Source organism: Geotrypetes seraphini, chromosome 5, assembly GCF_902459505.1.
Source record: "Geotrypetes seraphini chromosome 5, aGeoSer1.1, whole genome shotgun sequence".
Classification (NCBI taxonomy): Eukaryota; Metazoa; Chordata; class Amphibia; order Gymnophiona; family Dermophiidae; genus Geotrypetes; species Geotrypetes seraphini.
The window spans coordinates 151,333,574-151,356,529 of NC_047088.1; the positions used below are offsets into that span (position 1 = coordinate 151,333,574).

Consider the following 22,956-nt stretch of genomic DNA (forward strand, 5'->3'; position numbering starts at 1 on the left):
AAGATTTTCCAGAGCGCACCGAAACGGTACCAGGGGAGGACGACCGGCGTCTATCTCGGTCCCGAGAAGAATGCCGTACCGCCTGGTGCCGAGGAGGATCCAATGTGGCCTGAGAATGAACCACCGGATCGCCCTGAAGTTGTTGGGCCGAAAGGATCGGCATGGATGTGTTCACCGGTACCGAAGGGGTGGACACCGGGGGCTCGGTACGGGGCTCGGGCAGGTCTGGTACCGGAAGGAGCGGTGCCAGGATAGTGGGCAACAGTTGTTCAAGTTGTTTCTTCAACTGTTCTTGGAGTTGAGCCTTTAAGATGGCCGAGATACGGTCATCTAGGGGTGGCATCGGAACCGCTTTCTTTTTCTTCGGTTCCTTAGATGCCGCTCCACGCCCCGGCGATGAGGAGGCCGATGACCAGGCACTCACCGAGATCGGGGCGGAGCGTTTGCGGGACCGGTGCGATGCCGGTAGGGACGGTGTCGCCACCGTAGCTGGAGGGCGCTCGAGGGAAGAGGAAGGCTTCTTAGCCGGCTTACCTGGCGCCAGTGACGCCGATGCGGGGTCGGTCGGTGTCGAGGTCGACGGTGCCGATTTTTGAGGTACCGCTGTTGAAGGTGAGGAGTCCATCGCCGACTCGGTGCCGAAGAGGAGAGTTTGCTGAATTCTTCGGTTTTTAAGGGTTCTTTTTTGAAGAGTAGCACAGCGGGTGCAGGAGTCCGCCCGATGCTCCGGACCCAGACACTGCAAACACCAATTGTGTGGGTCAGTTATGGAGATCGGGCGTGCACACCGCTGGCACTTCTTAAAACCGACCTGCGGGGGCATGAAGGGGAAGATAGCCTCCGCAAAATCGAAGCCCGAGGCCTGTATACTGGCAACAGGCCCCGCCGGGGCAAAAACGAAAGAAAAAAGGGAAAAAGCAAAGTTTTTTTTTTTGTTTTTTTTTTTTGCAAATCAAAGAAAAATAAACCCGAAGGTAAAGAAAGAAAAAATAAGGAAAAAAGCGCGAGCGGGAAGGCAAAAAAGTGGTTTCAACGGCCGTTGAAAAAACACACGCGTCTTCTTCGCTCTGCGGAAACGAAGAAACTGGGGACCACGCACTCCTCCGTCGGGCGGGAAGGCACTCGCGCACGCGCGGTGCGGCCAACTATAAACTTCTAGTTAAAAAGGTCCGTACCGAGGGCTCCGTCGGTGACGTCACCCATGTGTTAAGAATATGCTGCCTGCTTGTCCTGGGATAAGAGATGGACTGCACCTGAGCGCGGCGGGAACAAGACTTCTAGCAAACAACGTCAAGAGAGGAATAGAACAGGCTTTAAACTAAGAGGAAGGGGAAAGCCGACAGTCGACCTAGCGTCGACGATTTGGAAGACGGTATCCCATGAAGATACTAAGGGGAAAAAAGGCTGGGAAGAAACAAGGGACAAATTACAGGAGTCGACTAACCCAGAAGTGGAGGTTAGAAAGATTGTAGCAAAAGAGAAGACACCAAAGACCGAAGCACAGGGAAAGGAAATGAGAAGGACGAAATGCCAGGATCTAAATTGCATATATGCTAATGCAAGGAGCCTAAGAAACAAAATGGAGGAACTAGAAGCCATGGCCAATGCAGAGGACATAGACATCATTGGAATCTCTGAAACGTGGTGGAATGAAGAAAACAGATGAGATACAGCACTGCCGGGATACAAGCTCTATCGCCAGGACAGGTCAGGACAGAAAGGAGGAGGAATAGCCCTATACGTAAAAGAAAGCATACAATCGACAAGAATGGACACTGCGGAGACGACCAACAAACTGGAATCGCTATGGGTTAAAATACCGGGTAGGAAAGGGCATGAAATAAAGATGGGCTTATACTATCGTCCACCCGGGCAAACCAGAGATATTGATAAAGAAATGGATGCCTAGATGAAGCGAGAATGCAAAAGAGGTTACACGGTTGTTATGAGAGACTTCAACTATGAGAGTCTTGGAAGCTCAAGATGCGCCAGGGAGACAGAATTCCTGGAGGCTATACAAGATTGCTTCATGGAGCAGATTGTTAGAGAACCGACGAGAGGAAATGCAACTTTGGATCTAATCCTAAATGGGCTAATGGGACCTGCAAAGGAAGTGGAAGTAGTGGGACCGTTGGGAAATAGCGATCATAATATGATCAAGTTCAAGGTTGAAGTAGGAATACCGAACGGAAAGAGAACCATAGCGACAACTTTCAACTTCAGGAAAGGAAACTATGAAGCAATGAGGGAAATGGTAAGGAAGAAAATTAGGAACACTTCCAAGAAATGGCAAACGGTAGAACATGCCTGGTCTTTTTTCAAGGACACGGTGAGCGAGGCGCAAAATCTGTACATCCCCAGATTCAGAAAGGGGTGCAAAAAGAGTCGAACAAAAGACCCAGTATGGATGACTAAAATAGTGAAGGAAGCGATAGCCAATAAGAAAAATTCATTCAGGAAATGGAAGAAGGACAAAACTGAGGAGAACTGGAAAGAGCATAGGAAGTATCAAAAAGAATGTCACAGTGTGGTTCGAAAAGCCAAAAGAGAGTACGAAGAGAGGCTAGCCAGGGAGGCACAAAATTTCAAACCGTTCTTCAGATATGTTAAAGGGAAACAGCCAGCTAGGGAGGAGGTGGGACCGCTGGACGAAGGAGACAGGAAGGGAGCGGTGAAGGAGGAGAAAGAAGTCGCGGAAAGACTTAACATGTTCTTTTCGTCTGTATTTACAAACGAAGACACAACCAACATACCGGAACCTGAGCAAATCTTCAATGGAAATCAAGCAGAAAAATTAACATCCATGGAAGTGAGCCTTGATGATGTACACAGGCAGATAGAAAAACTTAAAACTGACAAATCCCCTGGTCCGGATGGAATCCATCCAAGGGTTTTGAAAGAATTAAAGGAGGAGATAGCTGAACTACTGCAGCAAATTTGCAACCTATCCTTGAAAACAGGCATGATCCCGGAGGATTGGAAGATAGCCAACGTCACGCCCATCTTTAAAAAGGGATCAAGAGGTGACCCGGGAAACTACAGACCGGTGAGTCTGACCTCGGTTCCAGGGAAAATGGCGGAAGCACTGATAAAAGAAAACATCGATGAACATTTGGATAGAAACGAACTTCTGAAAACAAGCCAACATGGTTTCTGCAGGGGGAGATCATGCTTAACTAACTTATTGCACTTCTTCGAAGGAATTAACAAAAGGATGGACAAGGGAGACCCCATAGACATCATATACCTTGATTTCCAAAAAGCCTTTGACAAGGTGCCTCACGAACATCTACTCCGGAAACTGAAGAATCATGGGGTGGATGGAGACGTACATAGATGGATCAGAAACTGGTTGGCAGGTAGGAAACAGAGGGTAGGAGTGAAGGGCCACTACTCGGACTGGATGAGGGTCACGAGTGGTGTTCCGCAGGGCTCGGTGCTCAGGCCGCTGCTATTTAATATATTCATAAATGATCTAGAAACAGGGACGAAGTGTGAGATAATAAAATTTGCGGACGATAGAAAAATATTTAGTGGAGCTGGAACTAAAGAGGAATGCGAAGAATTGCAAAGGGACTTGAACAAACTGGGGGAATGAGCGGCGAGATGGCAGATGAAGTTCAACGTTGAGAAATGTAAAGTATTGCATGTGGGAAGCAGAAACCCAAGGTACAACTATACTATGGGAGGGATGTTATTGAATGAGAGTACCCAAGAAAGGGACTTGGGGGTAATGGTGGACATGACAATGAAGCCGACGGCACAGTGCGCAGCGGCCGCTAAGAAAGCAAATAGAATGCTAGGTATAATCAAGAAGGGTATTACAACCAGGACAAAAGAAGTTATCCTGCTGTTGTATCGGGCGATGGTGCGCCCGCATTTGGAATACTGCGTCCAATATTGGTCACCGTACCTTAAGAAGGATATGGCGTTACTCGAGAGGGTTCAGAGGAGAGCGACACGTCTGATAAAAGGGATGGAAAACCTTTCATACGCTGAGAGATTGGAGAAATTGGGTCTCTTTTCCCTGGAGAAGAGGAGACTTAGAGGGGATATGATAGAGACTTATAAGATCATGAAGGGCATAGAGAGAGTAGAGAGGGACAGATTCTTCAAACTTTCTAAAAATAAAAGAACAAGAGGGCACTCGGAAAAGTTGAAAGGGGACAGATTCAAAACGAATGCTAGGAAGTTCTTCTTTACCCAACGAGTGGTGGACTACTGGAATGCGCTTCCAGAGGGCGTAATAGGGCAGAGTACAGTACTGGGGTTTAAGAAAGGATTGGACAATTTCCTGCTGGAAAAGGGGATAGAAGGGTATAAATAGAGGATTACTGCACAGGTCCTGGACCTGTTGTGCCGCCGCGTGAGCGGACTTCTGGGCATGATGGACCTCAGGTCTGACCCAGGAGAGGCATTGCTTATGTTCTTATGTTCTTTTTTTTTTTTTTTTTTTTTTATTTATTTCAAGATTTTACATTATCATTTATACAAATAATAAGAAAAGAAAAGGAATTTTACAGAAACATAAATACAAATGTTATAACCTACTAAAGGTTCTTCTATATAATTTCCTCTAGTCCACATAATTTGAGAGAGAAAACAGGTAAATGAAACAGACATATTTAAATATAATCTTGATCAATAAAGATCAATCATTCTGGTGTATAAATACAAATCAAAACTCCAAATTATTAATTATGTGGTGAGAGAAGAAGGTAAACTTGTTTCATGACGTTGTAAAAATTGTTCTAACTGCATTGAGTCCCAATAAACATATTCATTTTCCTGAAATTTAATCAAACATTTACAGGGAAATTTTAAATAAAATGTGGCTCCTAAAGCTAATACCCTAGATTTCAAAACCAAAAAAGATTTTCTTCTTAATTGTGTTGCTTGGGCCACATCTGGAAATATTAATACATTGTCTCCACAAAATTTTGTTTGTTTATTCTGAAAATAAGCTTTCATTATTAAGGATTTATCTATTTCTCTCGTACATGTTATTAAGAGTGTAGATCTAGTTTGGATTATATCCTGTGAGTCCTCTAAGACAGTGTTTTTCAACCGCTGTTCCGCGGCACACTAGTGTGCCGCGAGATGTTGCCTGGTGTGCCGCAGGGCCGCCGGGCCCGGAGCTTACAGGGGGCCCGAGGCAGGGGCGCCAGTAGCTCGCCAAGGCAAAGTGAGTCGATCACCCAGGACTCACTTTGTCTTGGCGATCTAATCCACAGTTCTTCAATCGGCCGCAGGAAATTTTTGCCGGTCCGCGCAGGACCGGCAAGATTGACTCATTTGAACTTCCTGCCGGTCCGCGCAGGACCGGCAAGATCAGCATCGGAAGCGTGCGCTGGGCCGGAGAGATCTTGGGGAGCCTCCGACAGTGGCTTTCTCCCCTCTCTGCAGCTCTCCTTTATTTCCCAGCGCAGCGATTCACGAAGGCAGCCTCGGGGCTTTTGCTGAGTCGCGGCTGCCTCTGATGATGCAACTTCCTCTTTCCTCAGAGGCGGCGCGACACAACAAAGGACCCGAGGCTGCCTTCGTGAATCGCTGCGCTGGGAAGTAAGAAGAGCTGCTGGGAGGGGAGAAAACCACTATCAGAGTCTGGGAAGCTGCTGGGCAGGGGAAAAAAGGGACAGCTGCTACTGGAAAGGGAGAAGGAGAGATGCTTCTGGGAGGGGAGGAGGGAAAGGAATCTGGGAAGCTGCTGGGCCAGGAAAAAAAAGGACAGCTGCTACTGGAGAGGGAGAAGAAGGAGAGATGCTTCTGGGAGGGGAGGAAGGAAAGGAATCTGGGAAGCTGCTGGGCAAGGAAAAAAAGGGACAGCTGCTACTGGATAAGGAGAAGAAGGAGAGATGCTTCTGGGAGGGGAGGAGGGAAAGGAATCTGGGAAGCTGCTGGGCAAGGAAAAAAAGGGACAGCTGCTACTGGATAAGGAGAAGAAGGAGAGATGCTTCTGGGAGGGGAGGAGGGAAAGGAATCTGGGAAGCTGCTGGGCAAGATAAAAAAAGGGACAGCTGCTACTGGAGAGGGAGAAGAAGGAGAGATGCTTCTGGGAGGGGAGGAGGGAAAGGAATCTGGGAAGCTGCTGGGCAAGGAAAAAAAAAGGGACAGCTGCTACTGGAGAGGGAGACGGAGAGATGCTGCTGGGAGGGGAGGAAGGGAAGAGAGTTACTGCTGGACAGGAGGCTGGGAGAAAGAAAGAAAGGGGGCAGGCAGGGAAACAGAAGGAAAGAAGAGAAACAGAAAAAAAGAAAGAAAGGTCAGGGAGAGAGGAAGAAAAAGTTGGGGGAGGGAATGAGGTGTGGAGGAGAGAAAGCATACAGGCTGATAGAAGGGAAGAAAGATTGGATGCACAGTCAGAAGAAGAAAGTGCAACCAGAAATCACCAGACAAGGTAGGAAAAATGATTTTATTTTAAATTTAGCAAAGTGGAGGCAGTATTACCACAGTTTTCAAAGGAATTTGCCCAAATAACTTAATAGTTAACTGGGTAAATTCCCAGAGATGAAAACTTCCCTTCACTTACTATGCACAGTTCTGAATTTATATCTGCTGTCTATATTTTACAATATGGTCCCCTTTTACTAAACCGCAATAGTGGTTTTTAGCGCAGGGAGCCTATGAGCGTCAAGAGCAGTGCTGGGCATTCAGCGCAGCTCCCTGCGCTAAAAACTGCTATTGTGGTTTAATAAAAAGGATGGAGGGTATATTTGTCTGTTTTTGTATGCTATAAAAACCAAATACAGAGAGAGACTGAGAGCTGTTGACGAAGAGCTACGTGTGTGTCTTTCTTCCATTCCAGCCAGAATATCAGCTTTGTGTTCAGCCAAACAGGCCCAGGTTTCGCACTGAATAAAGTATTTTATAATTTTTATAATTTTTATTTCATAATAAAGTAATTATAAAATACTTTCTTTGTGTTTATTTGATTCCTATTCAAGAGAATTACTTTATATATAGTCAATATAGGCAGAGAGTTAAATTTTTTAACATTTTCTAATGGTGGTGTGCCTCGTGATTTTTTTCATGAAACAAGTGTGCCTTTGCCCAAAAAAGGTTGAAAAACACTGCTCTAAGAAACCAGTTAAATCAAAATCAATCTGTTCCAACTGATCTATACCCGGTTCTATGGAAACTTTTTTCTTCTGAGGAATATAATATAGATTAGTTAAGGGCAAATTTTCTATGTCAGCCATTCCCAGAACTTCCTTAAAATATTTCTTAACCAATATTTCAGGGGAAATCAAATGAGTTTTGGGAAAATTGACTAGACGTAGATTTTTTGCCCTCTGCAAGTTCTCCATTTTTTCAAATTTCAAATGAGTGTTCTTATGTTCTTATGAGACCATTAGATACTACTGTTGCAGCCTTCATATACCAGATACTATCAAAACAGAAGCCACTGCTGCAACATGCTGCCTTGAATGCCAGCTGATGGCCCCATTTTCAGAACTGCCACCATGGATTCTAGACCTTGTAGATAATCCCCTAATCTCGGTCTGAATGAGTGAAGAAAAAAAGCGAACCTGAGACTGTAAGTGGTCACCCTAGACTCTGGGAAGAAACACATTCCCTGCTTTCAAGTTGAACAATGCCCCGAGATGTTCCAATGATTAGTACAGGATAAGAGAGTGATTTGGAAATTTAAAGATTAAAATAGAAAAATCGCTTATTTGGTTACTTCCAAACTGTCATATCTGGAAGATGCCCTAATCAAGTGTTATTTGAAGACAGGATAGAATTGAATCCCCTCTTCACGACAAAATGCCACCACTATTACCATCACTTTTGAACATGTCCTTAGAACCCTGGCCGAAACTGATAGTGCTGGCCAAGGATGTCAAAGCAAAGATACAGATGATACAATGACCATCTGGGAATATCTAAGCAATCTTATTAAAGATCGAGTGCTGCAAAGAACTCCCCCATTTGAACGTATGTATGACTCTTACAAGATCTAGCACCAATCTGACCGCTCCCTCCTTCTTAAGCACTATGAAGTAAATGAAAAAAAATTCCCTTGTCCCTTTGTGCTGAAGGAACTGGAACTACTGTCTCAAATTCTCGTAACACTTGAATGGAGGGCTTTATACCAACATTCACCTGTGGCTGTTCCATATACAGTGACCCCAGGAAAGAAGCTAGAATAGGAGAGGAGGATTCAAAGTTCCCATCATCCTGAATAATGTCCAAAGTCCGAGAGTTGTAAGGTCTAGACAGAAGAAAATAACTTCTGCACAAAGTTTTGTTTTAGCATTCAAAGACATAATTAGGAGAATAAAACGGCCTGCCTGCCCTATACTGTTGGAATCCAGAAAATGTGGTTATTATGGAGAATAGTAAAAGGAGCTTTTCCAAATCTTGTCCAACACAAATGGCCCTTAAAGGAAAGGCACACTATGTGTAATCTAGAAATGGTTCCACTGCCCCATGGCTGCACTTTGCCACCTGAAACAGCAAGAGCATAATTCCAAAGAAAATTTTAGGGACGGATCCAAGTTTCAAGTTAGAGTATCCATCATTACCACCCTTCTATGAACTGGTAAGGGGACCATGGGAGATACCACTGTAATGATAGCACCTAACTCTGGACACGCCAACTTATCAATCTCATGGAGAGACATCTAATACAAAAGCTGCCAGGACTTCCTCAATTGTGGCCCAGATTTGAAAAGAAAGTCCACATGCTACGTAGGCATAGAACGAATTGGAGCTGAGCAGCCCTTATCATAAAAGAGTTGGACACCGTAAAGACCTAAGCAACAGCATAAGAACATGAAAACCCTTAGAAGTAAAGAAAGGCATTCTGTCATACAGTATGAGTTTAATTTCTGCCCGGTCACCGTGCTCTGCCACCCAAACTGCTCCAACATGAAATCTTCTACTAGTACAACTAATAATGATTTCTATAGCGCTACCAGACACCTGCAGTGCTGCACAGATACACAAAGAAGTATGAAATATGCAATTCTGTATATCCTCACCATTCATGGATCCTTGGAGAGAGGAAGAGATACTCCTGAACAGAGGACTCTCCTGTCGCTGACTGCACTTTGCAGTGCTTTGCCTTGAGCTGACACAGGCCAGAAAGAAGCAGTAACTGGGAACAGGTAACCGTACCAAGTCTCTCTCTAAAAGGCCCTCAAGTAGATCAGAAAGGCCGCACGAATAAGAATGTACTGCTTCTAAACATACCAACTAGTGAGCACAGGGTACTCTCCTGCCTCTAACCTCACTCAGTGGCGAGTAGCATTCTACCGACCCAGTTCAGAGAAAAACTGAAACTGGGTATTTGAGCCCCTAGCTGTCCCGAAAGCGCGATCATGCTGACCAGGAAGAGCCCGCTGCCAAAATAACACAAAGTGCAGCAAAAAAAAAATCAACTGAGAGAAAAACCCTACCGAGCCCAACTGCCGCGCTATTGTCAAAGACGGCTACTGCTGCTGCCCTACCGCCGACGCATCCACCCTACGCGTGGCATCTGCAGACTAAAGTCAGTTTTGGGGAGCAACTCCATTAACGCTGCGGCGGACCCGCCAGCGTCGGAGAACCAGCGCACGGGAAGGAACTGACTTCTTCAATGAAGTTGTAAATGCTTAGCTGGAGCGCTCCTAAGAATTATTCCAGCACGGTCTTGGCATACTCTGACCAAAAGTCAGCTGCAGGGAGAAACTTTGACTGGTGCGACCCGTAGCCCATGAATAATTTTTTTTTTTTTTCACACACAGAGAAATTATCCGCCGCTTACTTCATGCTCGAACTTCGATAGTACCACAAAATGCCCAACAAAATAGTAGAGTTTACCACATAAACTAACAATTATTGAACTTACCCGACGTGTAACCCGCATGGCAAATACTGACAGAAAATACTCACAAGCTCTTAGTTAGTGCCGGTAGATGCCGGTAAATGCTGGTTGCTCAGCACTAGCAGGGCAGAAATATAATTTAGTAACTGTAGTGTCCCTTCTTTTTTAATTAAGAGAAAGAAGAAAATTAGGGACTAAGTCAGACCCTCCATCACTGGAGGGAGGGTGAAGCTGAGACTTGGGGGGGCCCAGGTATAACCCCTAAAGCCGGCACCATTCAGTCAGACACCCCTGTCTCACTGAACAGCAGCCTCAACAGGAGAATAAAATTGCCGTCTCACTGAAGAGAAATCTCAACAGGAGAAATAGAATGGCAGTCTCACTCAACAGAAGAAAATAATTTTCCAGTCACAGCCAGAATCCAGGAGTTAATTGAATAGCGACCATCACCTGCTGGGAGATAGAGCATACTGAGGATAAAGGACGCATGCCAGCCAATAGGACCACCTGTTAATCAGTTTTTCTATCTCTACCTGCTGATAGATGTGTGCTATCCCACTAGTCTCTGGATTCATCTGCTGCTGTTGCTAAGGCAATATAAATTTTTCGCCTCTGTGACTCTGTCCTTAAAAAGGGACCATGCTTGCTCTAGAATTTTTACAGTGTTTATCTTCTTCCTAATCTTCTTCCTCACCATGGCTCTCATCCCTTCATAGTTCCCTTTTTGGAAGTTCAGTGCCATGGCCGTCATTCTGGATCGATTTTTTGTTCCTGTGTCTAGGTTGAAGTGAATCATGTTTTGATCACTGTTCCCCAGTGTCCCTTCTACTTCTATACCCTGTGCCGGTCCTCGTAGCCCATTTAGAATTAAGTCCAGAATTGCATTTCCTCTTGTATTTTCCATGACAAGTTGTTCCAGGAAGCAATCGCCTACAGCATCCAGGAACTTGGTCTCTCTACCACAGCTGGAGTTGCCTAGGTCCCAATCTATCCCTGGATAATTGAAGTCGCCCATGCATTCCCGTTTACTATTTTTTTTTTAAGTTCAGAAATTACTGAAGGAAATCAACCTATGGTCTGCCAACAAGTGACATGCTAGAGGAGTCTATCCTAACAATTACTGCATGCTTTTCAGAAAATTGCATTCCATGGGAGAAAGACTGGGAATTGGTTCTGTGTTGCTCGCTGGATGCTGAGTGCGGTTGGTACTGTTTTTCTTCTCTGGGATTGTTCTATATTTCGCAATACAACTGCTTCACACTAAATATAAAATCAACGAACTGAACAGGGGTACTTAGGGTTGAGACTCTAATTGTATTTTGAACATGATGTTTCAGGGGGCAAGTTGGGGGGGCTTTTAAGCCCTTTTGGGTTTTTTTAACTTTGATGACTTGAACTCTATGCTCCTTTGTTGCTTGAATTTACATGTATTTTGGTGGCACTGTTTGTTGTTCTTGTTTCTGCTACTTCGTTATCAATAAAAATTGTTTAAACATAAGGATCTAATATGTATACTCTGGAGGAAAGGCAGGAGAGGAGAGATATAATAGCGACATTTAAATACCTACATGGCATAAATGTGCATGAAGCAAGTCTTTCATTTGAAAGAAAGCTCTGGAACGAGAGGGCATAGAATCCAATCCAATCTTTAGCTTTCTATATCGATTCATCCCTCAAAAAGGGCTCAACTCGGTTAACAAGAATGAAGTTAAGAGGCGATAGGCTCAGGAGTAATCTAAGGAAATACTTTTTTTTTTTTAACAGAAAGGGTGGTAGATCAAATTTCAAGTTTATTAAAATTCTGATTAAATGCAAATCAAGATTTCTAAGCGTTTTAAAAATTATATTAAAAAGAGGGCGACGAAATTGACAGATATCCACTTAACATATGACTGATAAAAATAATTAGGAAAGTTGGGAGAACTACAAATTAAAAGTAAAGAATATAAGAAAGGGGAGACCACAATAGGAGGGGGAGGCAGTTAGAAGTATCGAGCAGCTCAGACTATGTTTAAAATCGATTTAGGAGTCATATGCATCTTTGAAAAGGTAAGTCTTTAAATTTCCCTTAAATTTGGATAAGTTTTTTTCCGCCCTGATATACAGAGGTAAGGAGTTCCATATCGTAGGAGCTGTAACTTCGAAAGAAGTAGCTCGACATGAGCCAATAATTTTCAATGATGGTATATGGAGAAGGTATTGCGAGGAGGATCTTAGGATCATGCGGGATAAGAAGTTTATGAATAAAGGCCGGTTCTTTAGTATCTAGAGATTTAAAGAAGAGAAGTGCAATTTTATAAATGATATGATGTGGAATTGGTAACCAGTGAGCAATTTCAGCAGAAGGGTGACATGGGCAAATTTTTTCTTATTTTGCAATAATTTTTATGGCTGTGTTTTGTATCAATTGTAGCCACCAGATATCTTTTTGACAAATACCCTTGTACAGTGCATTACAGTAGTCCAGTTTCAATATAATATGAATATTAGGATATTAAGAGATGAAGGGACCACGATATTTGCAAGTGATCGGATCATTCTTAATCTTATAAAACAATTCTTTATTACGGCACTGATTTGTGGGCAGTGATTCAGTTTATTATCTATTATTACACCCAAGATTTTTGTGGAAGATATTGACAAAATAGGGGTATTGTTTATTGTAATAGGGTATATAAGCTGAATGTTATCTTTCCATGGAATAGACTCCTGGTGGAGAAGGTAGAGACAAAGATTGTGTCTGAGTTAAAGCATGGAACAGGTACATGGGATCTCTTAGGGAGAAGAGGAGATAGTTGGTCCTGTGGATGGGCAGACTGAATTGGCCTTTATCTGCCTTCATGTTTCTACACTTAATGAGCCAGTTAACACCAGTTATTGGCATTAATTGGCAACTTAAGATTTATACACGTACGAAATCATGCGTTTTTTATATAACTTTATTTTACCATTTATACAGCATCCTAAACCAGGGTGTTATCCTACAAATTTCATATTGATACATGTTGTCACTACCCTAAACAGGTGCATGACATCTTCAGCATCAATCAGAAAAGCAAGATTTAAATTTTGATCTTCTGATTCTCTTCTATTACTGGATAAAGTAGTGTTGTTGCTGTACTGTAACTTTAAAGGTTAATATACAAAATTAAATAGAGGAAAATAAAGTGATACCTTTTTATTGTACTAATTTAATATATTTATGACTAGCTTTTGAAGACCCAAACCTCCTTTCTCAGATCAGGACTGTTATTATCTTATCATCATCTATCACTAGGCCACCTTCTCTGCATCTAGGCACAGATCTAAAACAAAGTATAGGATGGGGGGAGGGGCGCACAAAAAAGAAGCAGGATATGCAAAGCATTCATATGGCCAGTCAGGGACTTCCTTAGGCTCCTCCCTAAGGCAGTCCCTGATTGGCTCAGGCACCTCCCCGGTGCATCACGTGATGCACCAGGGAAGGGCCTAAGGCAGGCCAGAAGAGCAGGAGGGTTTCATGGGGCACCCCTCCTGCTCCCATCTTAAAAGTACGGGGACTGGGGGGTTTGATGGGGGGGGGGACCGGACCACAGGGGGTCAATGGCAGGAAGGAGTGGGCATCCCTCCTGCCATTTTTTTGGTTTGGGGAGGGAGGGAGAGGGCGCTTTGTTGGGGGGGGGGCTTTTTTTCATTTTCTTTTAATTGAGCAGATATTTTGCATGTGTAATACATGCAAAATATCAGTGCCATTAAAAAAAAACCAGAAAAAAACCCAACAAGTACACCTGTCAGTAACACAATTACCGACAGGTCTACAGCAGTCAGGTTTTGGAATCGTAAAACCCAATGCAAAATAGCCAAGCAAATGTTAGCGAATCAATCGCTTGGCTATTTTGCATGGGGTTTTGCAAATTTGCATGGCCGTATTGGGAAATTTGCGATCGAGGGGGAAAACACGTGGTGGGCTGTTTTGTGAATTGGGTCAATTAGCAGCGATCATTGCTAAACCTGGTTTAGGGACGATCGCTGATTTTAGTGAATCAGGACCTTAGTTGGCTATCTGAAAATTGTGCACACAAAATCGACAGTGTGCAACTGCAAAGGGAGGGACACAGCCCTGGAAAGGCATATGTGGATCAGGGGTGTGCCTAGCACTTGTGCACACATTACAGAATGCTAGCATTTATTTAGGCACAAGCCAGTGTTTAGAAATAATATTGTAAGGGTCCATCAAAAATGAGAACAAAAAGAGGCTTTTATGTAAGTAAAGTGATTTCACTAATTCTGCTATTTTTAACCACAGATATCACACATGTAGGAATGCCACAAAAGAAACACACATGCAATCTTAGAATCAGGAGGAGGCGCTAGTAAGGACTAGCTCTGAGTCCCTATTTATTATGCTTCTAAGCTAATGACATCATAGTAATTCCCTCGTTTACACATCTCATGATTGGTGGGTACAAAGGTACATGGTTTTACATTGGGGGATACAAAGATAGGTACATGCTTTTTACCTTGTGATTACCTGTACCACTTTTACCTCGTGATCATCCTCCAACTCAGCACTTAGACAAGGGCCTGATTAACACGTGGACAGGGCCTGAGTCTATGCACATATGCAATGCCTGTCAGCTGATGTCCTTACCAAATAAGGACAGCTCACATAAGATAAGCATGTGACAATCCAAAGGTTATAATGCATGCTCCTTAGCCTTAAGCTGTAGGCAAAGTCTGATTGTTGCCCATATAAGGGATGCTTATACAAGATAAGGAAAAAGGGTAAATGTGTGTCAGGTTAATATGTGACAAAAGTCTTGTGACAAGATGCTAGTATTTTTCCTTTACTTAGAATGGCTGCATGGCAAGAAAGGAAAGGGAATGAGAAACAGGGCTTCAGATCCAAACACAGGCCTAGATCCACACACAGGCCTAGATCTGTGCCGACCTGGCCTGCGTTCAGAATCGCCTGTGTTGACTCTGCCTGTGTTCTGATGCCCTTGATCAGAACTTATCAGATCTCCATCCCTACACTCACATGCTTTAATCTGTGGAGAAACATATGTGTAGTGTTACACTGAAAGGGGGAAATTCTCTAATAGATCTTAGATGCTGGGAAAACATGCACTAAGCTCGAACTCTATGTCAGCAATTGCTGTTAATGTAAGTACACATTTACACACTTAAGTTTATTAATAATAATAATAAATTTATTTTTGTATACCGCCATATCCGATTGTTCTAAGTGGTTCACAACAATTGAAGAAGATACAAACAGTACAAATCGTATAAAAACAGCAATTAAAAGCCACTAAGCAATGAAATACATAAAATATCAATTCTTTTATATTGCATTTATATTTTAGTCTTGGAGACTTACAGAATAGAGAGTTGCGCGGGGACAGAAATCCCACCCGTCCCCGTGAGGAATCCCTCCGTCCCCACCCGTCCCTATAAACTACAGAAATAGTTATTTCATTTAATTATGCTACTGAATTAAAGGCTCTGGTAGAAACCCATTTACAAATAAGCAAAAAGACTTTATTAATTTGGAAATATTAATTGGGAAGAATACATACTTTGTAAACGGGTTTCTACTAGAGCCTCTAATGTTTATAAATTTTTATCAACACAACTAATATACTACTTTATCCTAAAGCAAAAAAATATATATATAATTTTTTTCCTACCTTTGTTGCCTGGTTTCTGCTTTCCTCATGTTCTCATTCAATTCCTTCCATCCACTATCTCTCTTCTCTCTGCGTCTTTTGCTTTGTTACTGTGCCTCTCCCTTTCTCCCCCCCCTTCCAAATTGGTCTGGCACCCATCTTCTTCCCTCCGCTTCCCCCATAGTCTGGCATCTCTATCTTCTTCCCTGCCAGCGTCTTCTCCCCACTCTCTCTTCCCCATTTCCTTTCAGTGTCCTTCTCCCCCCTATGTCTTCCCCATGTGCTTTCAGTGTCCTTCTCCCCCCTCTGTCTTTCCCATGTCCTTTCAGCGTCCTTCTCCCCGGTCTTCCCCATATGCTTTCAGCGTCTTTCTCCCCTCTCTGTCTTCCCCATGTCCTTTCAGCGTCCTTCTCCCCCCCATCTTCCCCATGTCCTTTCAGCGTCCTTCTCCCCCTCCGTCTTCCCCATGTCCTTTCAGCGTCCTTCTCAACCCCTTTGTCTTCCCCATGTGCTTTCAGCGTCCTTCTCCCCCCTCTGTCTTCCCCATGTCCTTTCAGCGTCCTTCTCCCCCCCCCATCTTCCCCATGTCCTTTCAGCATCCTTCTCCACCCCTTGGTCTTCCCCAATGCTTTCAGCGTCCTTCTCCCCCCTCAGTTTTACCTTAAGCGTGTTTTCCTCTCCACTCCACCTTTCCTTCCTTTCTCCCTCCCTGCCCCTTACCTTTGTGGTGCTTCCCCGCCCGACTGACAACAGAACAGGCCCTGTCTGACAAACCTCCCTGCCCTGTAGCCGCGAATCTAAATTACCTTCTTACAGCAGCTGGAGTATAGAAGCTGCTGTAAGAAAGTAATTTAGATTCGCGGCTACAGGGTAGGGAGGTTTGTCAGACTGGGCCTGTTGTCGGTCGGTCGGTCGGAGGAAGCGCCACAAAGGTAAGGGGACCTGGCCAACTGTGCAACCTCCCCCCCACTATGGCTGCACCCGGGGCGGACCGCCCTCCCTTGGTATGCCACTGCCGATCGCAGCACACAGCCAATCGGAACGGAAGTCTTCCCGATGTCAGCGCTGACGTCGGAGGAACAGAGGGCTTTGCTTAAGCCCTCCCTCCGACGTCAGCGCTGACATCGTGGAAGACTTCCGTTCCGATCGGCTGTATGCTGCGGCAGGGCAGGTAGGGAGAAGATGAACCTCGCATCCAACCCCACAGGAATCCCGCGACCCTTGGAGGCGTCCCCACGGGATCCCCGCGACCCTAGGGGGCGTCCCCACGGGATCCCCGCGACCCGAAGGGGGAACCCGCAGCATCCCCACGGGTCCCGCGGGATTCCCGTCGTCCCCGTTCCCGTGCAGCTCTCTATTATGGAAGCCCTTTTACTAAAGCTTAGCATGTGCTAAATGCTAAGAAACCCATTTTATACCTAAGGGCTTCTTAGCATTTAGCATGCACTACTTCTGTTAGCATATGCTAAATTTTACTAAAAGGACCAAGGCCAAACTAAAATCAAATCTATATAACCTTCTCTAAATCTGTACTCTTTATCTCTGCTCTAAAGCTGTGGAGGGGAATAATCGAAAGGGACGTCTAAGTCCATTTACATCCATCTCACAAGTCGTCCAAAGTAAAAAAACAGCTTAAGACACATTTTCAAAAAATACATCCAACTTTTTTTTCTTTTCGAAAATCGTCTAATTATACGTCCTGCCAATCTGATCGTCCAAGCCACTAAATCGTCCATCTTTATACCGCATTTTCGTCCAACTTGTCATCCAAGTCCAAAATGCCTAGAACAAGCTCTGTTGGACGTGGGAGTGATCTGAACACCCAGACATGGCACCTAAATAGTGGGGTACCTTACAGGGCACTGCTGTGAACTTCACAAAAAGGGTGCCATGTCTTCTCCTCCCTACAGCTCCCTTATAGGTTAAGGTGAGCCCCCCAAACCACCTCCAGAATCCCCTAGACCCACTTATCTACCACCCCAATAGCCCTTATGGCTGCAGGAGCCACTTATATACCAGTAAAAAAGGGTTTTGGGGGTGTATAGGGCAGTGCACATGTTTAAGTATCAATGCAGTGATTACAGGGGCTTATGGGCATGGGTCCTCCTCTCTATGGGTCCCTAACCCACCCTCAATACGACTTAAGCTGCCTCTGTGCTGGACGACTAGGCTTTCCTATGCCAGGCGGCCAGGTGATGATGGTCTGGAGGCTGAATTTTAAAGATATGATTACTATTTTTATGGGGGGGGGGGGGTCGGTGATCACTGGGATAGTTGCCAGATAGTAGACCATTCCTCTAACTTTTTCAGATCCTTTTTCCTGTTTTCCACTCCCTTCTTGATGTCTACTCCGTTACAAATCTTGGTATTATCCGTAAAAAGGCAAACCTTTTCTTCTAACCCAGTGGTTCCCAAACCTGTCCTGGAGGACCCCACAGGCCAGTTGGGTTTTCAGGATAACCCTAATGAAAATGCATGAGAGCGATCTGCATATAATGGAGGTGCCAGGCATGCAAATCTGCTCCATACATATTCATTAGGGCTATCCTGAAAACCCGACTGGCCTGGGGGTCCTCCAGGACAGGTTTGGGAGCCACTGTTCTAACCCATCGGCAATGTCAAAAACATATTGAACAGGATCATCCCCATCACTGATCCTTGAAAGACTCCACTACTCATCTTTCCTTTCTTCGACCGAATTCCATTAACCATCACCCTCTGGCATCTGTCCATCAACCAGTTTCTGATCCAGTTCACCACTTTGGGTCCTAACTTCAGCCCATCAAGTTTGTTCAAGAACCTTCTATGAGAAACCATGTCAATGGCTTTACTGAAATCTAAGTTATGTGTTATGTGTTTTCAGTGCTTATCTGGTGACTTTAGGTGGGTTTTTGTGACTTAGACCATGTTTTACATGGTCTAAGTCACAACGTCCAAGTTCCGTCGATCGTGGGCTGTATACATGCTATACAACTAAGTCTAAGCCGGCCCACATCCCGCCCAACTCCTGCCCTCGACACTCCTCCCGAAACGCCCCGTTTAGCTTTGGTCGTTCAGCAGCACTATGAAGGCCTAGGTCGTTCAGAAATACGTCCAAATCCCGTTTTTAGTATCGGCACTCGGACGTATTTGATAAATATTCATCCAAGTGTCAACTTAGGCCGGTTTTTGGACGTATTTCTCTTTCAATTATGAGCCTCATAGTTCCTTCCATACTCATGGATCTTCAAAGACTACAAAAGCAGACTTTGTTCAAAATTAGAGATGGACAACTTTTCATCCTTCAATCTCTCACACGTCTAGTTTTCTGAACAACCAAGCTATGCAAATTCATCTGGTTCTGAGATCAAATGAATGCATACAATGTCTGATGGCTATTTACTCCACATATGCTCAATATCAGTCCTCTTCAACTCTCAAGCAATAGGAGGTGCACCTCAACTCTTCAGCCAAGCGCTGAGAAATAATTTAGTTCAAAAATGCCAGTAAAATGCTGGAGACTAGAAAAGGAATTAAAAAATATATCCCAGTTACCTGTATTAGAAATTTTTTTTCAATCTTTACTAAAATAACCAAGGAAAACAAAGAAAAATGTAATACAACACAGCACCACTACCTTCTATGTGTAGAATATTAATATTCTACATGGGTGTGAATTTAAAAATGAATAACATTGTAAGAGAAAAGAGGGTATAAGCCCCAGAAGACCTCACAATTATTCAGATTTATCAAAGACAGCAAAAATAGAGCTTATTTCTACTTTTACTGCTCTTAAAAGCTAATCTCACAGTATATCTAGCTGCAGCCCACCAGGTCTATTCACAGGTCAAGATTTCAACTGCAGCATTTAAAGAACTGCAGCCTCAACCACTATTCAAGTCTTTGGCAAACTGTTCTGCTCTGCAAATGTTTCTAGATGTCATAATTCGGAAAAATGGGTTTTTTTCTAAAAAATTAGAAAAAAACATATTTGTTCACTTAAAAATCATAGTGATAGTTAGATATGGTCCTAATCAAATGTATAAATTTAAAGCATCCTCTTTTACTCCCCCAATAGTACCTAAATGCCTAGAGATTTTTTTATTTTAGAAACCCTTAACAGTGCTTCTCAAGAGCAGAGAATTAAAATGTTCTTATATTTAAAGGAAAATAAAACTTTCATGAAGCATCACTTACTGACACATTAACTATGAATATGAAATGTGTAACATCCTCCTCACTACCATTTCTATTGAGCAATAGTGAAAGAAAACGAAAAAAAAATAAAAAATCGAGAATCATCTTGTCGGATGTGTGTCAGACTTCAATATGTAGAAACGCATCAATGAGTATAGCAGCGAAAAAGCCCACAAGCCTGCACAGCTCAGCCGTAGCTTATATATATATATATATATATATATATATATATATATACACACCCAGCATTCCAGCTCCTCGCCATTACTATCTACCGATGCACACCGCAATAATTTACAAGGTGAAATTTATCTTTCCCCAACATAATTAATAACCTCCCATTCGGTTCCTTTTTGAGATGCAACGCCGCAAAGTTCCTAACCTTAACATTCGCTTCATTATTTTCTGTGGCATTTTTTAAATGCTGTGCAATGAAAACCACACCGAGGGAGCAAAAATCAGATTCCGGAAGTTAGCCTGACAACCAATTAAACGTTCAGTAGCCGATCGGCTAAAGGTTTGGTTTTCTTCCTATGTTAGACTCTACGTTCTGAAACGTGTCACAGACTTGTGGGCTTTAGCTGGCTCTCGAGACAAGCAATGTTGGATGGTGCACACCGAGCACTCCCTTTGCTATGGAGCCATGTTTCAGCGATTTCGTATAGCGTCAAACTTACCAGCAGCAGCGCCCAGCAGCAGGATGGCACCACTGGCCAACACCAGCTGCAAGAGCCGTCGCAAAGAAGGCATCCCTGGGCAATCCGGCAATACACAACAGCCCCCAACACTCAAAACAAAAACACTTTGATTGGCGAAAAACGATTCCCCTGCACCAGGGTCAGAATCCAATTCCAAGGGGAAAACCGCGGCCGACCGTGATTTTGATCTTTAATCCGTGGCAGAAACGGGTCATGATTCAGCAGCACTAGTTCTCTTCTCTCTAGCAAAACCTGGTAAATATTTAAAGAACTCGTGCGGCGGCTGCAGAAAACGATGCATTGTTTAGGCTGGTCGAGTTCATTCTTTTTCAAGCCAATAATTTTCCACGCAGTTTCACTATATGAAAGAAATGACCAAGTTTTGAATGAAACATATCCAAGCCACAGTCGGGGAGAAAGGCAGAAAAAAAAGGAAAGAATTGTTCGTAAGATTTTTTTTAATGGGAGAGAGTATTTAGACGAGGAACGAAAATGCTTAAGAAAAAAATAATTACATTGAAAGGCTTAAATCTCCTTTATCAGGTCTCATTTAAAAAAAACAAAAAAAAAAAAACCCCAGCTATAAAATGATTTAAAATGTTTGTCCTCATTTGCAATTGATTGTGCTCTCAGCGCCTCGATTTTCCGACATATTAATGCTGTAAACTGCAAGGAGCCAGGGATCCTGGGAACCGCTGCCAGGCTTCAGGCTGGAGACGATGGCACCGGCCCAGGCTCTCTCAGCGGCGCCCGGCTTCTCTCCACCACCCACCTTAAGTTTCGAGCCTGTTTCCTTAAAAATAATAATAAAAAACAAAACAAAGTCCAAATCAGCCTGTCAGAACGACCAGACGGTCACCGACAAGCAACTAATAGAAATAAATAACTCAGGCGGCGGTGGGTCCTGACGCTACCGCCGTTGCAGTCGGCTGTCTATCTGGCGTCAGCTGAGCTCGAGACTCTCCAGTCAGCTCCAGACACAAAGGGGAGGGGGAGGGGGAAAAGAGTCGCTTCAGGGATCGGCGGCGTCAAAAACGAAACCTGCCAGTCTCGCCGCCGTGCGCCCCGCCCCTCCGTCTCCACTGCGGCTGGCTGCCTCGTCTTGCACTGAGCGCTCCCCGCCCCCGGCTCTTTCCTTCCCCCCTCCTACAGTCTCAGGCTCAGAACTCCCCGCCCACAGGCGCTTGTTTCCACGTCTCGGGCGTAGCAGAGGGAAACAACAGTGTATTTTTTTTCCTATCAACGGTCCGCCCCTTTGGGCTTTCTGATGAGGTAATCACTTCTACCGACCAACTACCGTGAGAGAAAGGTCCTGAAAGTAAAGGGACTGTATAGAATTCAGCCAATGAGAACATTCTGGAGGTGGGAAAACTGAAAGGCATGCTACAGGCAGAGGAAAAGAGAGATGCAGTAGTTGTCCTCCCCACAAGTAATTGAATCTTTCCCCGCCCTTAAACTTCCAAAAAAGTAGTTATTTTATTTAATTATGCTACTGAATTAAAGGCTCTGGAAGAGACCAATTTACAAATAAGCAAAGACACTATTCATTTGGAAATATTAATTGGGAAGAATACATACTTTGTAAATGTGTCTCTCTGCCAGATCCTCTAATGTAAATATAAATACTCCAGCTGATGAGGACCCCCAAGCTATGACAGCTGAGGACTTCCTCTGCAGGTGGCCAGGGGTCCCTTTTGCCAAGCTTAGCAGGCAGCAGTAGCATCCCTGAGTCACAGATGCTGGCACCACAGCATCAGGGATACTGCATCCTCCTTTGGAGGAGGTCCTCAGCTGGCGGTGCTTGGGTATCCCCACCAGCCACAGCAAGGGTCAGCAAGTTCTTCAGCACTGTAGAAATAAAACCAGAAATGCATTTCCTTTTCTTTTGAACACAATACAAAGACATCTGCTATATACATTTCCCAAAGCTAACATATTTCAATCAATAAATTCCTTTTTTACCTTTGTTGTCTAGAGACTTATTTTTCCATCAAGTTGGTCCCAGTTTCTCTTTTTTTCCACTTTCCCATCTTCTGCAAATTCTTCTGTTGCTGTCCATTAGTTCCTCCTACCAAGGTCCAGCATTTCTCCCTTTCCTTCCATTGTACAGTATCCTTACTTCCTTCTGTCCTGGATCAATCTCCCTCTTTTTCCCCTCCCCACTCCTGCACAGCATTTCTTCCTCTCTCCTCCACCCCTATGTGCAACATGTCTTCCTCTCTCTCTCATCCCCTCCTTTACTACATTTCTCCCATCCCTTCTACTGCCACATCCAACATTTTTCCCTCTCTCATCCCCCGGACCATGTGCAGCATCTTTCATCCCTGACCAACATTTCTCTTTCTATCACCCCTCTCCAGCACCACGCCACATCTCTCCCTCCATCACTATATCCAACATTCCTCCCTCTTGCATCCCTTTCAATCTGTACCACTTTTCCCTCTCCATCACATTTCCCCCTCTCATTTTTCTCTTCCCTATGCTTCTATATCTCCTCTCCCTCCCTATGACCAAAATTTTATTCTTTCTTCCATTCCCCATGTACACCATCTCTCTTTCCCTCTCACTGACACACTCATGCCCAACAATTCTCCCTTTCTATTCCATCCCCCACCTCAGC

The 22,956-nt window shown here is 44.1% G+C and overlaps 1 protein-coding gene across 2 annotated transcripts in view; it reads right to left on the reverse strand.

The window, feature by feature from the left end:
• BMPR2 (bone morphogenetic protein receptor type 2) overlaps positions 1–21,365 on the reverse strand; it is a 325,794-nt gene extending 304,429 nt beyond the window's left edge. Inside the window, exon 1 of one of the 2 annotated variants that reach the window (XM_033945719.1) lies at positions 20,316–21,365. Coding sequence is in view for 1 of the 2 variants with exons in the window: in XM_033945717.1 (XP_033801608.1) it covers positions 20,316–20,388 (73 nt within the window). In the remaining variant the exon portion in view is untranslated. The remainder of the gene's footprint in view (positions 1–20,315) is intronic. The other variant, XM_033945717.1, reaches the window with a different exon arrangement.
• Positions 21,366–22,956: the final 1,591 nt, after the last annotated feature.